At 65.6% G+C, this 13,024-nt stretch overlaps 1 protein-coding gene across 1 annotated transcript; it reads left to right on the top strand.

Moving 5' to 3' along the window:
• Positions 1-713: 713 nt before the first annotated feature.
• On the top strand, positions 714-11,412 carry PSMB5 (proteasome 20S subunit beta 5). The gene is made up of 12 exons (XM_074567919.1): positions 714-867; positions 1,667-1,719; positions 4,118-4,192; positions 4,278-4,393; positions 5,387-5,435; positions 5,523-5,551; positions 5,634-5,680; positions 5,759-5,801; positions 5,885-6,088; positions 6,556-6,997; positions 9,014-9,320; positions 11,071-11,412. Exons 1-12 carry the CDS (start codon positions 768-770, stop codon positions 11,382-11,384), a joined length of 1,779 nt encoding a protein of 592 aa, XP_074424020.1. The 5' UTR covers positions 714-767; the 3' UTR covers positions 11,385-11,412.
• The last annotated feature ends 1,612 nt before the right edge of the window (positions 11,413-13,024 follow it).

The following is a 13,024-nucleotide window of genomic DNA, read 5'->3' as shown; positions in this document are numbered from 1 at the left end:
GCCACGCCCCCCGGGGCCGCCGCTTCTCCCTTGGCTCCGCCCCCCCGCCCACGGGGGGGGGGCGGGGCCTGCTCTTAAAGGCGCAGCGTCCTTTAACACACACCCCCCCCACACACACACCCCTCGCAGTCCCGGCCGCCATGGGGCCGCCATGGGGCATTGTGGGATACTGGGGGGGTCTGGGGGGTCCCCAGTCTGCTGGGGACCCCCCCCCCAGTCTGCTGTCCCCCCCCCCATGTCCCCTGTCTGCTGCTAATAAAGATTTAAATGACGGAGAGCTCGTTAATGGCATCCCCGGGGGGGGGGGGGGGGAGAAGGGGCCCTTTAAGGCTGGCTCCGCCCCCTTTCGGCCCTGACCACGCCCCCTTCAGCCATGGCCACGCCCCTTCTGGAGTTAGCCCCGCCCCTCTTTCAGCGGTGGCCACGCCCACTCCCCCGCCCCCTCAGCCAATCACCTCCTTCCCTGCCCTGTCATTCACAGGTGGCCCCGCCCACTCCTTCTTCCCGCCCTTTTCAGGGCGCACGCCTTCCTTCCCCCCCCCCCCCCCCCCCCCCCAAGGTCCCTCCTTCCCCTCAGGTTTCCCGCCCTTTTTAACGGTCGTTTCCCCTCAGGTTTCCCGCCCTTTTTAACGGTCGTTTCCTCCCCGCCCCCCGGCCCCCAGCCCTCCGTCTCCTCACAGGCGCGAAGGGGAGAGGGGCGGCCGGGGACGGGCTCCGTGTGTGGGGGGGATTCCCCTCCCCGCCTTTCCCTTCCCTTCAGCCCCAGCATGGACTGGTTCCACTGCAACCGCTGCTTCCGCCAAGAGGGGGCCGGCTTCGCCGTCACCAGCTGCGGCCACGTCCTCTGCGCGGCCTGCGGGGGCGCAGGTAGGGACGCGCCTAAAACTGTGGGAAAGGGGGACCCCCCTCGCCTTAAATCCGTAAAACTGTGGGAAAGGGGGACCCCCCTCGCCTTAAATCCCTAAAACTGTGCAAAAGGGGGATCCCCCCTCGCCTTAAATCCGTAAAACTGTGCGAAAGGGGGACCCCCCTCGCCTTAAATCCGTAAAACTGTGCGAAAGGGGGACCCCCCCTCGCCTTAAATCTATAAAGGTGTGGAAAAGGGGGACCGCTCTCAACTTAAATTCATAAAACTGTGGGAAAGGGGGACCCCTCTCAACTTAAATTCATAAAACTGTGGAAAAGAGGGACGCCCCTTACTTTATAGCCATAAAACTGTGGAAAAGAGGGAACCCCCTCGCCCTAAATCCGTAAAACTGTGGAAAAGAGGGGTCCCCCTCCTTTTAAATTCATTAAATCGTGGATAGGAGGGATCCTCCTCACCTTACAGGCATAAAGCTGTGGAAAACGGGGATCCCCCTCACTTTGTATCCATAAACCAGCAGAAAATAGAGATTCCCCCTCACCTTCAATCCATAAAACTGTGGAAAAAACAGATCCCCCTCCCTTTGTATCCATAAAAACAGTGGAAAAGAGGGACCTCCCCTCACCTTAAATCCGTATAATTGTGGGAAAGAGGGAACCCCGCCACCTTATATCCGTAAAGCTGTGGAAAAGCGGGACCCCCTCGCTCCGCACGCACCCCTCGCACCACCCTCTTTTTTTTTTTATTTTTTTCTCAAAACCACCGATTTGGAGGGTGGGTTTTTTATTCCTTACCCCGCAGGTCCCTGCCCCGTCTGCGCCGCCGAGTGCCGCTACCTCCCCATCTCCGACAAGGTGCGTGCCCGCCGCGAGACAGCCCTTCTTCTCCCCCGCCATGTTCAACCTTCTTCTCCCTCAGCCCCGCCGCCATTTTGGGCCCTTCTCCCTCAGCCCCGCCGCCATTTTGAGCCCTCCTCCCTCAGCCCCGCCGCCATTTTGGGCCCTTCTCCTTCATCCCTGCCGCCATTCTGAGCCCTTCTCCCTCAGCCCCGCCGCCATTTCGAGCCCTTCTCCTCATCCCCGCCATGTTAAACCCTTTTTCTTCATCCCTGTCGCCATTTTGAGCCCTTTTCCCTCATCCCCACCACCATTTTGAGCCCTTCTCCTTCATCCCTGCCCTATTAAACCCTTCTCCCTCATCCCTGCCGCCATTTTGAGACCTTTTCCCTCATCCCCGCCGCCATTTTGAGCCCTTCTCCCTCAGCCCTGCTGCTATTTTGAGCCCTTCTCCTCATCCCCGCTACCATTTTGAGCCCTTCTCCTTCATCCTTGTCGCCATTCTGAGCCCTTTTCCCTCATCCCCACTGCCATTTTGAGCCCTTCTCCTTCAACCCTGCCCTATTAAACCCTTCTCCCTCATCCCTGCCGCCATTTTGAGACCTTTTCCCTCATCCCCGCCGCCATTTTGAGCCCTTCTCCCTCATCCCCGCTACCATTTTGAGCCCTTCTCCTTCATCCGTGTCGCCATTCTGAGCCCTTTTCCCTCATCCCCGCTGCCATTTTGAGCCCTTCTCCTCATCCCCGCCACGTTAAACCCTTCTCCTTCATCCTTGTCGCCATTTTGAGCCCTCCTCCCTCAGCCTTGCTGCCGTTTTGGGCCCTTCTCCTTCATCCCTGCCCTATTAAACCCTTCTCCCTCATCCCTGCCACCATTCTGAGCCCTTCTCCCTCAGCCCCGCTGCCATTTCGAGCCCTTTTCCTCATCCCCGCCATGTTAAACCCTTCTTCTTCATCCCTGTCGCCATTTTGAGCCCTTTTCCCTCATCCCCGCTACCATTCTGAGCCCTTTTCCCTCATTCCCGCCGCCATTTTGAGCCCTTCTCCTTCATCCCTGCCCTATTAAACCCTTCTCCCTCAGCCCCGCTGCCATTTTGAGCCCTTTTCCCTCAGCCCCGCTGCCATTTTGAGCCCTTTTCCCTCATCCCCGCTACCATTTTGAGCCCTTCTCCTCAACTCCACCATTTTGAGCCCTTTTTCTTCATCCCCGCCGCCATTTTGAGCCCTTCTCCCTCAGCCCCGCTGCCATTTTGAGCCCTTCTCCTTCATCCCCGCTACCATTTTGAGCCCTTCTCCTTCATACTTGTCGCCATTCTGAGCCCTTTTCCCTCATCCCCACTGCCATTTTGAGCCCTTCTCCTTCAACCCTGCCCTATTAAACCCTTCTCCCTCATCCCTGCCGCCATTTTGAGCCCTTTTTCCTCATCCCCACTGCCATTTTGAGCCCTTCTCCCTCATCCCCGCCGCCATTTTGAGCCCTTTTCCTTCATCCCCGCCGCCATTTTGAGCCCTTCTCCCTCATCCCCGCTGCCATTTTGATTCCTTCTCCTCATCCCCGCCATGTTAAACCCTTCTCCTTCATCCTTGTCGCAATTTTGAGCCCTCCTCCCTCAGCCTTGCCGCCCTTTTGGGCCCTTCTCCTTCATCCCTGCCCTATTAAACCCTTCTCCCTCATCCCCGCCGCCATTCTGAGCCCTTCTCCCTCAGCCCCGCTGCCATTTCGAGCCCTTCTCCTCATCCCTGCCATGTTAAACCCTTCTCCCTTATCCCTGTCGCCATTTTGAGCTTTTTTCCCTCATCCCTGCTGCCATTTTGAGCTTTTTTCCCTCATCCCCGCCGCCATTTGGAGCCCTTCTCCTTCAACCCTACCATATTAAACCCTTCTCCCTCATCCCCGCCGCCATTTTGAGCCCTTCTCCCTCATCCCCGCTGCCATTTTGAGCCCTTCTCCCTCATCCCCGCTACCATTTTGAGCCCTTCTCCTTCATCCGTGTCGCCATTCTGAGCCCTTTTCCCTCAGCCCTGCTGCCATTTTGAGCCCTTCTCCTCATCCCCGCCATGTTAAACCCTTCTCCTTCATCCGTGTCGCCATTTTGAGCCCTCCTCCCTCATCCCCGCTGCCATTTTGGGCCCTTCTCCTTCATCCCTGCCCTATTAAACCCTTCTCCCTCATCCCCGCCGCCATTCTGAGCCCTTTTCCCTCAGCCCCGCCATATTACGCCTTTTTCCTTTGACCTTGTCACCATTCTGAGCCCTTCTCCCTCAGCCCCGCTGCCATTTTGAGCCCTTCTCCACATCCCCGCCACGTTAAACCCTTCTTCTCCCTCAGCCCCGCCGCCATTTTGAGCCCTTCCCCCTCACCCCCGCCGCGTCGAACCCCCCTTTCTCCCCTCCCCATCCCCTTCCCTCCCGGCAGATGCGCCCGCAGGAGAAGCTCTTCTTCAAGAGCCCGGCCGACATCGCGCTGCGGCGCCTGGCGCAGCTCTCCCAGGTGAGGGGGAGGACGGGAGAGGGAGGGAGAGGCAGGAGGGCGCCCAGTCCCCACGGCTCCCCGCTCTCCTTGTCCCCCGCTCCAGGCCTGGCGCTTCCAGCGGGCGCAGGCCGAGCTGCTGCTGGCCCGGCACAGAGAGGCCGCCCGCAGCGCCCGGGCGGCGCTGGAGGAGACCCGCCGCCTGCTGGAGGCACGGCACCGGTGAGGGGAGGGGGCCTCTAGGGCCGCCATCTTGGGAGGGAGGGTCCTCTACGGCCGCCATCTTGGGAGGGTCTACTCCCATGGCCGCCATCTTGGGAGGGTTCCTCTATGGCCGCCATCTTGGGAGGGTCTACTCCCATAGCCGCCATCTTGGGTGGGTTCCTCTAGGGCCGCCATCTTGGGGGGGTGTTTTCTATGGCCGCCATCTTGGGAGGGTCTACTCCCGTGGCCGCCATCTTGGGTGGGTTCCTCTATGGCCGCCATCTTGGGGGTGTCCTCTATGGCCGCCATCTTGGGAGGGAGGGTCCTCTATGGCCGCCATCTTGGGAGGGAGGGTGCTCTATGGCCGCCATCTTGGGAGGGAGGGTCCTCTGTGGCCGCCATCTTGAGAGGGTCTGCTCCCATGGTCGCCATCTTGGGTGGGTTCCGCTACGGCCGCCATCTTGGGGGGGGGGTCTTCTATGGCCGCCATCTTGGGGGCTCTACTCCCATGGCCGCCATCTTGGGTGGGTTCCTCTAGGGCCGCCATCTTGGGGGTGTCCTCTATGGCCGCCATCTTGGGAGGAAGGGTCCTCTATGGCCGCCATCTTGGGTGGGTTCCTCTATGGCCGCCATCTTGGGAGGGAGGGTGCTCTATGGCCGCCATCTTGGGAGGGAGGGTCCTCTGTGGCCGCCATCTTGAGAGGGTCTGCTCCCATGGTCGCCATCTTGGGTGGGTTCCGCTACGGCTGCCATCTTGGGGGGGGGGGGGGGGGGGTGTCTTCTATGGCCGCCATCTTGGGGGGGTCTACTCCCATGGCAGCCATCTTGGGGGGGGGGGGGGGTACTCTATGGCCGCCATCTTGGGAGGGGCCGCCATCTGGGCAGGAGGAGGCCTCTGTGGCCGCCATCTTGGGAGGGTCTGGCCCCCCCCCCCACCCCCCCCCCCCCCGACCTTAGCCACAATCTTGGGGGTGTCCGTCCCCCATCTACCCCCGCCGCCCCCGCCTTCAGGGAGCTGGAGGCGCTGCGCCGGGAGAACGGGGAGCTGCGCCGCGCTCAGGTGACCCCCCCATTCCCCCACCTCCCCCTTCCACCCCCCCCCCCAGCCCCTCCCCGTGCTGAGCCCCCTCTTTCTCTCCCCCCACAGCTCTCCCCAGGCTGGCGCGGGGGCAGCAGGTGAGACGCACCCCCCCCGCTCCCCCCTTTGCCGTGGCGTTTCGGGGGACCATCGGCATCACCCCGCTCTTGCCCCGCGCAGGAGCAGCACCCCCCGCCCCGTCGGTGTCACCTCCCCGGCACAGACAGGTAGGACCCCCCCAAAATATTTAGGGGTGTCTCCCCCCCGCCTTTAGCCCCCCCCTAAAATGGCTCCTTCCCTTCCAGTCACCCCCCAGCCCCGCCGGCAGCTGAGCGGGCAGGTGGTGAGGTAAGGGGGCAGGCGTTCGTTAGCGGGGGGGTTAATTAACCCGCCCCGAAAGGGCGAGGTTTCACCCCGAAATGCTCCCGCAGCCGCTCGGAGCCCCCCCCCCACTCCCGCCGCACCCCCCCGGCCTGGCAGGTGAGGCCACGCCCCCTCCCCGCCCCCCCCCCGGCCGCCATGTTGGGCGGGGCCTGCCCCGCCCTCGAGGGAGGCTGGGCGGGGCGTTACCCAGCATGCCTTGCAGGTGGGCAGAGCCTACAGGGGCTTCCTGACCCCCCCGGCCTCCGGCGCGGGTGAGCCACCCCCAAAACCCCGGCGTTTGCCCCCAATCCGCAAGCCCCGCCCCCACCGCAGAGGCCACGCCCCTTCCTCACAAGCCCCGCCCATTGGCAGCACCACGCCACGCCCCCTTCCCCGCACCGGCGTCGGCCTCTGCCCCCAAACCCCGCCCCCTTTTTGGTTAGCCCCGCCCAGATCCCCGAAGCCCCGCCCCCTTGGCGCTAAGCCCCGCCTCTTTCTTCCATCCCCCAAGCCACGCCCCCTTCCCCCCCCACCCGCGTCTTCCCCCATCCCAACCCCTGCCTCCTTTTGGTTAGCCCCGCCCCTTTATTCCCAAGCCACGCCCCCACGCCAAGCCACGCCCCCCTCGCCAGCCGTACCCTCGGGTTCTCCCTGCCCCAAGCCCCGCCCCCACCTTCCCATTCACCTCCGACCCCAGGCCCCGCCCCTCTCCCCCCTAACCCCGCCCCCGCCCCCGCAGCGCCGTTGCCCTGGGCCACGCCGCCGCTGCCCGCCGCCATCTTCCCCGCCGAGACCCCGCCCCATTTCCCGCGCCCGCCCCCCCGCGGCTGACGTCAGCGCGCCGCCGACTACCGCTGCGTCATGCCCTCGCCCGACATGGCGCCGCCGTTGCCTGGCAACGCGCGCAGGACGCGTGCGCGGTTCGTCTCTTCCCCCCCACTTCCGCTTCCGCCGCCGCCATTTTGCGGCGCAGCCGGCGCTCCGACATGGCGCTGGCCAGCGTCCTCCGGGCTTCCGAGCCCCCCGCCGCTTCCTCCGCCGCCGCCTTCCCTCTCCTCGCCGCCCCCCGCCTCCGCCCCGGCCCCCCCGAGGGCTTCGCAGCCCCGCCGTGGGGCGCGGACACCGCCCTGCCCGGGCCCGGCCTCCACCTGCTGCACGGAACCACCACGCTGGCCTTTAAGGTGGGGCGGGGGAGAAGGGGGAGGGCCCGGAGCCCCCTGGTGGGACCCACAGAGCCCCTGGGGAGCCTCCCGTGGGGCTGGGACTGGTCTGTGGGGACCCCGGAGCCCTATAGAGGGACCCCGGAGCCCCTGGGGGAGCCTCCCGTGGGGCTGACACTGCTCTATGGGGACCCCAGAGCCTTATAGAGGGACCCCGGAGCCCCTGGGGAGCCTCCCGTGGGGCTGGGACTGGTCTCTGGGGACCCCAAACCCCCTATGGAAGCTGCTGGGGGGGGTTTATAGGGACCCCCCAGGCCCCCCGTGGGGCTGAGCTGCCCTATAGGTGCCCCATGGCCCCGTAGAGACCCCACGGCCCCATAGAGACCCCAAGGTGGGGACCCCACGGCCACGCGGAAGCCCCGTGGTGGGATCCCATGGCCCCATAGAGAGTCCGTGGCCACGGAGAAGCCCCAAGGTAGGATTTCGTGGCCACGGAGAAGCCCTGTGGTGGGTCCCCGTGGCCACGGAGAAGCCCTGTGGCCCCATGGTGGGTCCCCATGGCCACTAGTGACCCTGTGGTGGGACCCCATGGCCACGGAGAAGCCCTGTGGTGGGACCCAACGGCCACTAGTGACCCCATGGTGGGTCCCCATGGCCACGTAGAGACCCCGTGGCCACGTAGTGACCCCGTGGTGGGTCCCCATGCCATGTAGGTGCCCTGTGGTGGGTCCCCATGGCCACGTAGAGACCCCCCGTGGCCACTAGTGACCCCATAGTGGGTCCCCGTGGCCACGTAGAGACCCCCATGGCCACTAGTGACCCCATGGTGGGTCCCCATGGCCACGTAGAGACCCCCCATGGCCACGTAGTGACCCTGTGGTGGGTCCCCATGGCCACATAGAAACCCTGTGGCCCCGTGGTTGGTCCCCATGGCCACGTAGGTGCCCCATGGTGGGTCCCCATGGCCACGTAGAGACCCCCCATGGCCACTAGTGACCCCATGGTGGGTCCCCGTGGCCACGTAGTGACCCCATGGCTACGTAGAAACCCTGTGGCCCCGTGGTAGGTCCCCATGGCCACGTACGTGCCCTGTGGTGGGACCTCATGGCCACGTAGTGACCCCATGGCCACGTAGGTGCCCCGTGGTGGGTCCCCATGGCCACTAGTGACCCCATGGTGGGTCCCCGTGGCCACGTAGGTGCCCCGTGGCGGGTACCCATGGCCACGTAGAGACCCCCATGGCCACTAGTGATCCCATGGTGGGTCCCCGTGGCCATGTAGAGACCCCCCATGGCCACTAGTGACCCCATGGTGGGTCCCCGTGGCCATGTAGAGACCCCCCATGGCCACTAGTGATCCCGTGGTGGGTCCCCGTGGCCACATAGAGACCCCCCATGGCCACATAGAGACCCCCCATGGCCACGTAGTGACCCCATCGTTGGTCCCCATGGCCACGTAGGTGCCCCGTGGCGAGTCCCCGTGGCCACGTAGGTGCCCCGTGGTGGATCCCCGTGGCCACGTAGTGACCCCGTGGCCACTAGTGGCCCCGTGGTGGATCCCCATGGCCACATAGGTGCCCCGTGGTGGGTCCCCGTGGCCACGTAGGTGCCCCGTGGTGGATCCCCATGGCCACGTAGCGACCCCGTGGCCACTAGTGACCCCGTGGTGGGTCCTCATGGCCACGTAGGTGCCCCGTGGTGGGTCCCCGTGGCCACGTAGGTGCCCCGTGGTGGATCCCCATGGCCACGTAGTGACCCCGTGGCCACTAGTGGCCCCGTGGTGGGTCCCCGTGGCCACTAGTGGCCCCGTGGTGGATCCCCATGGCCACGTAGGTGCCCCGTGGTGGATCCCCATGGCCACGTAGTGACCCCATGGCCACTAGTGACCCCGTGGTGGGTCCCCGTGGCCACTAGTGGCCCCGTGGTGGGTCCCCATGGCCACGTAGGTGCCCCGTGGTGGGTCCCCAGCCCCTTGTGTCTCCCCCCCTCCCCCGTCCCGTCCCTGACCCCCGTCTCTCCCCCCCCCCCTCCCCCGCAGTTTGCCCACGGGGTGGCGGTGGCCGTGGACTCGCGGGCCACGGCGGGCTCCTACATCGCCTCGCAGACGGTGCAGAAGGTGATCGAGATCAACCCCTACCTGCTGGGCACCATGGCGGGGGGCGCCGCCGACTGCAGCTTCTGGGAGCGGCTACTGGCCCGCCAGTGCCGCGTCTACCAGCTGCGCAACAAGGAGCCCATCTCGGTAGCCGCCGCCTCCAAGCTGCTGGCCAACATGGTCTACCAGTACAAAGGCATGGGGCTGAGCATGGGCACCATGATCTGCGGCTGGGACAAGAGGGGGCCAGGTGAGGGGCCCCGAGGGCTTGGTAGCCACGGGGGGAGTCTTGGGTTGGTGGCCATGGGGGCCTGAGGGCATGGTGGCCACAGGGGGAGTCTTTGGGTTGGTGGCCATGGGGGTTTGAGGGCCTGGGTCTTCGGGGGTTGGTGGCCACAGGGGGAGTTGGGGGTCTTGGGTTGGTGGCCACGGGGGGGAGGTCCTAAAGGGTTGGTGGCCATGGGGGGAGTCTTGGGTCTTGGGTTGGTGGCCACGGGGGTCTGAGGGCTTGGTGGCCACGGGGGGAGGTCCTAAAGGGTTGGTGGCCACAGGGGGCTGAGGGCTTCGTGTCCACAGGGGGGAGGTCCTAAAGGGTTGGTGGCCACGGGGGGAGTCTTGGGTCTTGGGTTGGAGACCATGGGGGTCTGAGGGCTTGGTGGCCACGGGGGGAGGTCCTAAAGGGTTGGTGGCCACGGGAGCCTGAGGGCTTGGGTCTTCGGGGGGTGGTGGCCACAGGAGGAGTCTTGGGTCTTGGGTTGGTGGCCACGGGGCCTGAGGGGCTGGTGGCCACGGGGGGAGGTCCTAAAGGGTTGGTGGCTATGGGGGGAGTCTTGGGTCTTGGGTTGGTGGCCACAGGGGCCTGAGGGGCTGGTGGCCACGGGGGGAGGTTCTAAAGGGTTGGTGGCCACAGGGGGAGTCTTGGGTCTTGGGTTGGTGGCCATGGGGGTCTGAGGGCTTGGTGGCCACAGGGGGAGTCTTGGGTTGGTGGCCACGGGGGCCAGAGGGCTTGGTGGCCACGGGGGGAGGTTCTAAAGGGTTGGTGGCCATGGGGGCCTGAGGGCTTGGGTCTTCAGGGGTTGGTGGCCATGGGGGCCTGAGGGCTTGGTGGCCACAGGGGGAGGTCCTAAAGGGTTGGTGGCCACGGGGGGAGTCTTGGGTCTTGGGTTGGTGGCCACAGGGCCCTGAGGGCTTGGTGGGCACAGGGGGGGGTCCTAAAGGGTCGGTGGCCATGGGGGTCTGAGAGCTTGGTAGCCACAGGGGGAGTCTTGGGTCGGTGGCCACAGGGGGAGGTCCTAAAGGGTTGGTGGCCACGGGGAGAGGTCCTAAGGGTTGGTGGCCACGGGGGGAGTCTTGGGTCTTGGGTTGGTGGCCATGGGGGCCTGAGGGGCTGGTGGCCACGGGGCGAGGTCCTAAAGGGTTGGTGGCCACAGGGGGCTGAGAGCTTGGTGGCCATGGGGCAAGGTCCTAAAGGGTTGGTGGCCACGGGGGGAGGTCCTAAAGGGTTGGTGGCCACGGGGGCCTGAGGGGTTGGTGGCCACAGCAGGAGGTGTTCGGGTTTCAGGGGTTGGTGGCCACAGGGCAAGTTGTTGGGTCCTGAGAGCTTGGTGGCCACGGGGGGAGGTCCTGAAGGGGTTGGTGGCCATGGTGGGAGGTCTTGAGTCTTCAGGGCTTGGTGGCCACGGGGGCCTGAGGGGTTGGTGGCCACAGGGGGAAGTTGGGGGTCTGGGGTTGGTGGCCGTGGGGACTTGTGGTGTTGGTGGCCACTGGTGGGTGTCAGTAGTCCCCAGGGTGTCATTGGCCATGGGGCGGGGGGGTCACTAGCCCCCAGGGTGTTGGTGGCCACTGGTGGGTGTCATTAGCCCCCGGGGGGCTGCTGGCCAGGGGTGGGTGTCACTTCTTGGTTTGACGATCCCGCTGGCTACCGGGCCGGCCCAGCCGCGCCCCTGGTGGCCAGGTGGCCCCGGTGGCCACCACCCTCACCCTCGCCTTGCCCCCCGCAGGCCTGTACTACGTGGACAGCGAGGGGACGAGGGTGCCGGGCCGGGCCTTCGCGGTGGGCTCGGGTTCCAGCTACGCCTACGGGGTGCTGGACCGTGGCTACCGGGCGGAGCTGAGCCCGCGGGCCGCCTGCGCGTTGGCCCGCCGAGCCATCTACCAGGCGGCCCGTCGCGACGCCTACTCGGGGGGCCGGGTCACCGTCTACCACGTGGGGCCCGAGGGCTGGCGCCGGGTCTCGATGGACAACGTGGCCGACCTGCAGGAGCGCTACGAGGAGGGGGGGGAGGAGGAGGAGGAGGAGGAGGAAAAAGAGTGAAAAAAACGGCGGGTTTGGGGCAAAATTCCGGCTGCGAGTGGTCATTTTTTAAAGCGCCGCCGTCAGTAGGGTCCAGAGTGAACGGGGGGGGGGGGGGGGGGGGGGGGAGGCGGCACGGCGCATGCGCGGGGCTTCCCAGCCCCTTTCTCTGTGCCCGCCCCCCGCCGCCGCCTATTGGAGGAGCGGGTTCCCGCCGCCGCGCTCCCATTGGTCGGCGGGAGGGGCGGAGGGGGCGGGGCCCGGCGGGGGCGCGCGCGCCGGAACGGCGGCCGGAGCGGCGGGAAACGATCGTGAGCGGGGAGCGGCGGGTTCGTGGAGGGGGGGGGACGGGTTTTGGGGCGAGAAGAGGGGTTTTTGGGGAGGCTCGTGAGGGGAAAAGGGGATTTGACGGGTTTTCTGAGGGGGAAACAGGCTGTGAGGGCCCGTGGGGTAGAGGGGGAACGGGTTTTGGGGCGAGAAGAGGGGTTTTTGGGGAGGATCGTGAGGGAAAATAGGGTTTGACGGGGGTTCTGAGGGGGTTTATGAGGGGAAAAGGGGGTCTGGGGCGGGGGGGATGGGTTTTGGGGCGAGAAGAGGGGTTTTTGGGGAGGATCGGGAGGGGAAAAGGGGGTTTGACGGGGGTTCTGAGGGGCTTTATGAGGGGAAAAGGGGTCTGGGCCGGGGGGGACGGGTTTTGGTGCGAGAAGATGGTTTTTGGGGAGGATCGTGAGGAGAAAAGGGGGTTTGAGGGGGGTTCTGAGGGGGTTTATGAGGGGAAAAGGGGGTCTGGGGCGGGGGGGACGGGGTTTTGGGGGGAGAAGAGGGGTTTTGGGGGGGGGGTCGTGAGGAAAATGGGGTTCGAGGCGGGTTCTGAGGGGGGGACAGGCTGTGTGGAAGAGGGAAGACAGGTTTTGGGGCGAGAAGATGAGTTTTGGGGAGATTGCGAGGGGAAAATAGGGTTTCAGGGGGGGTCCTGAGGCGGGGACAGGCTGTGGGGGCCTGTGGGGTGGAGGGGGAAGGGGTTTTGGGGTGAAGAAGTGTGTTTTAGGGGGCAGCTCTGGGGGTAAAATGGGGTCGCGAGGTGAGGGACAGGCTGGGGGGGGGTCGTGAGGGGGGAACAGGCCTTGGGGGGGGCAGGTTTGGGGGGTTTTTGGGGGGGTTTTGAGGGGAGAAGAGGCCTTGGGGGGGCAGGTTTGGGGGTTTTGGGGGGGTTTTGAGGGAGAAGAGGCCTTGGGGGGGCAGGTTTGGGGGTTTTGGGGGGTTTTGAGGGAGAAGAGGCCTTGGGGGGGCAGGTTTGGGGGTTTTTGGGGGGGTTTTGAGGGGAGAAGAGGCCTTGGGGGGGGCCCTGGGGGGGGGAACAGGCTTTGGGGGCAGGTTTTGGGGTGAAAGGGGGGGTTTTGAAGGGCGAAGAGGCTTTTAGGGGTGTCTGGGGGGGGGGAGGGACAGGTTTTGGGGTGAGACGGCGGGTTTTGGGGTGTTTGGGGGGGGGAGAAGAGGCTTTTCGGGGGTGTCCGGGGGGGGGCCAGGCCCTGGGGGGGGTGGTGGGGGGGGGGGTCACACACCATTTTGGGGGTCCCATGGGGTGGGGCCAAACCCTCTAGGGCTGGTGTCCCCCCCCCCCCCCCCCACACACCACACACTGCAGGGGGGCCGCGATGGAT

Source organism: Larus michahellis, chromosome 30, assembly GCF_964199755.1.
Source record: "Larus michahellis chromosome 30, bLarMic1.1, whole genome shotgun sequence".
NCBI classification, from domain to species: Eukaryota; Metazoa; Chordata; class Aves; order Charadriiformes; family Laridae; genus Larus; species Larus michahellis.
Note: the sequence above shows the minus strand (reverse complement) of the source record. Positions and strands in the feature narration are given on the sequence as shown.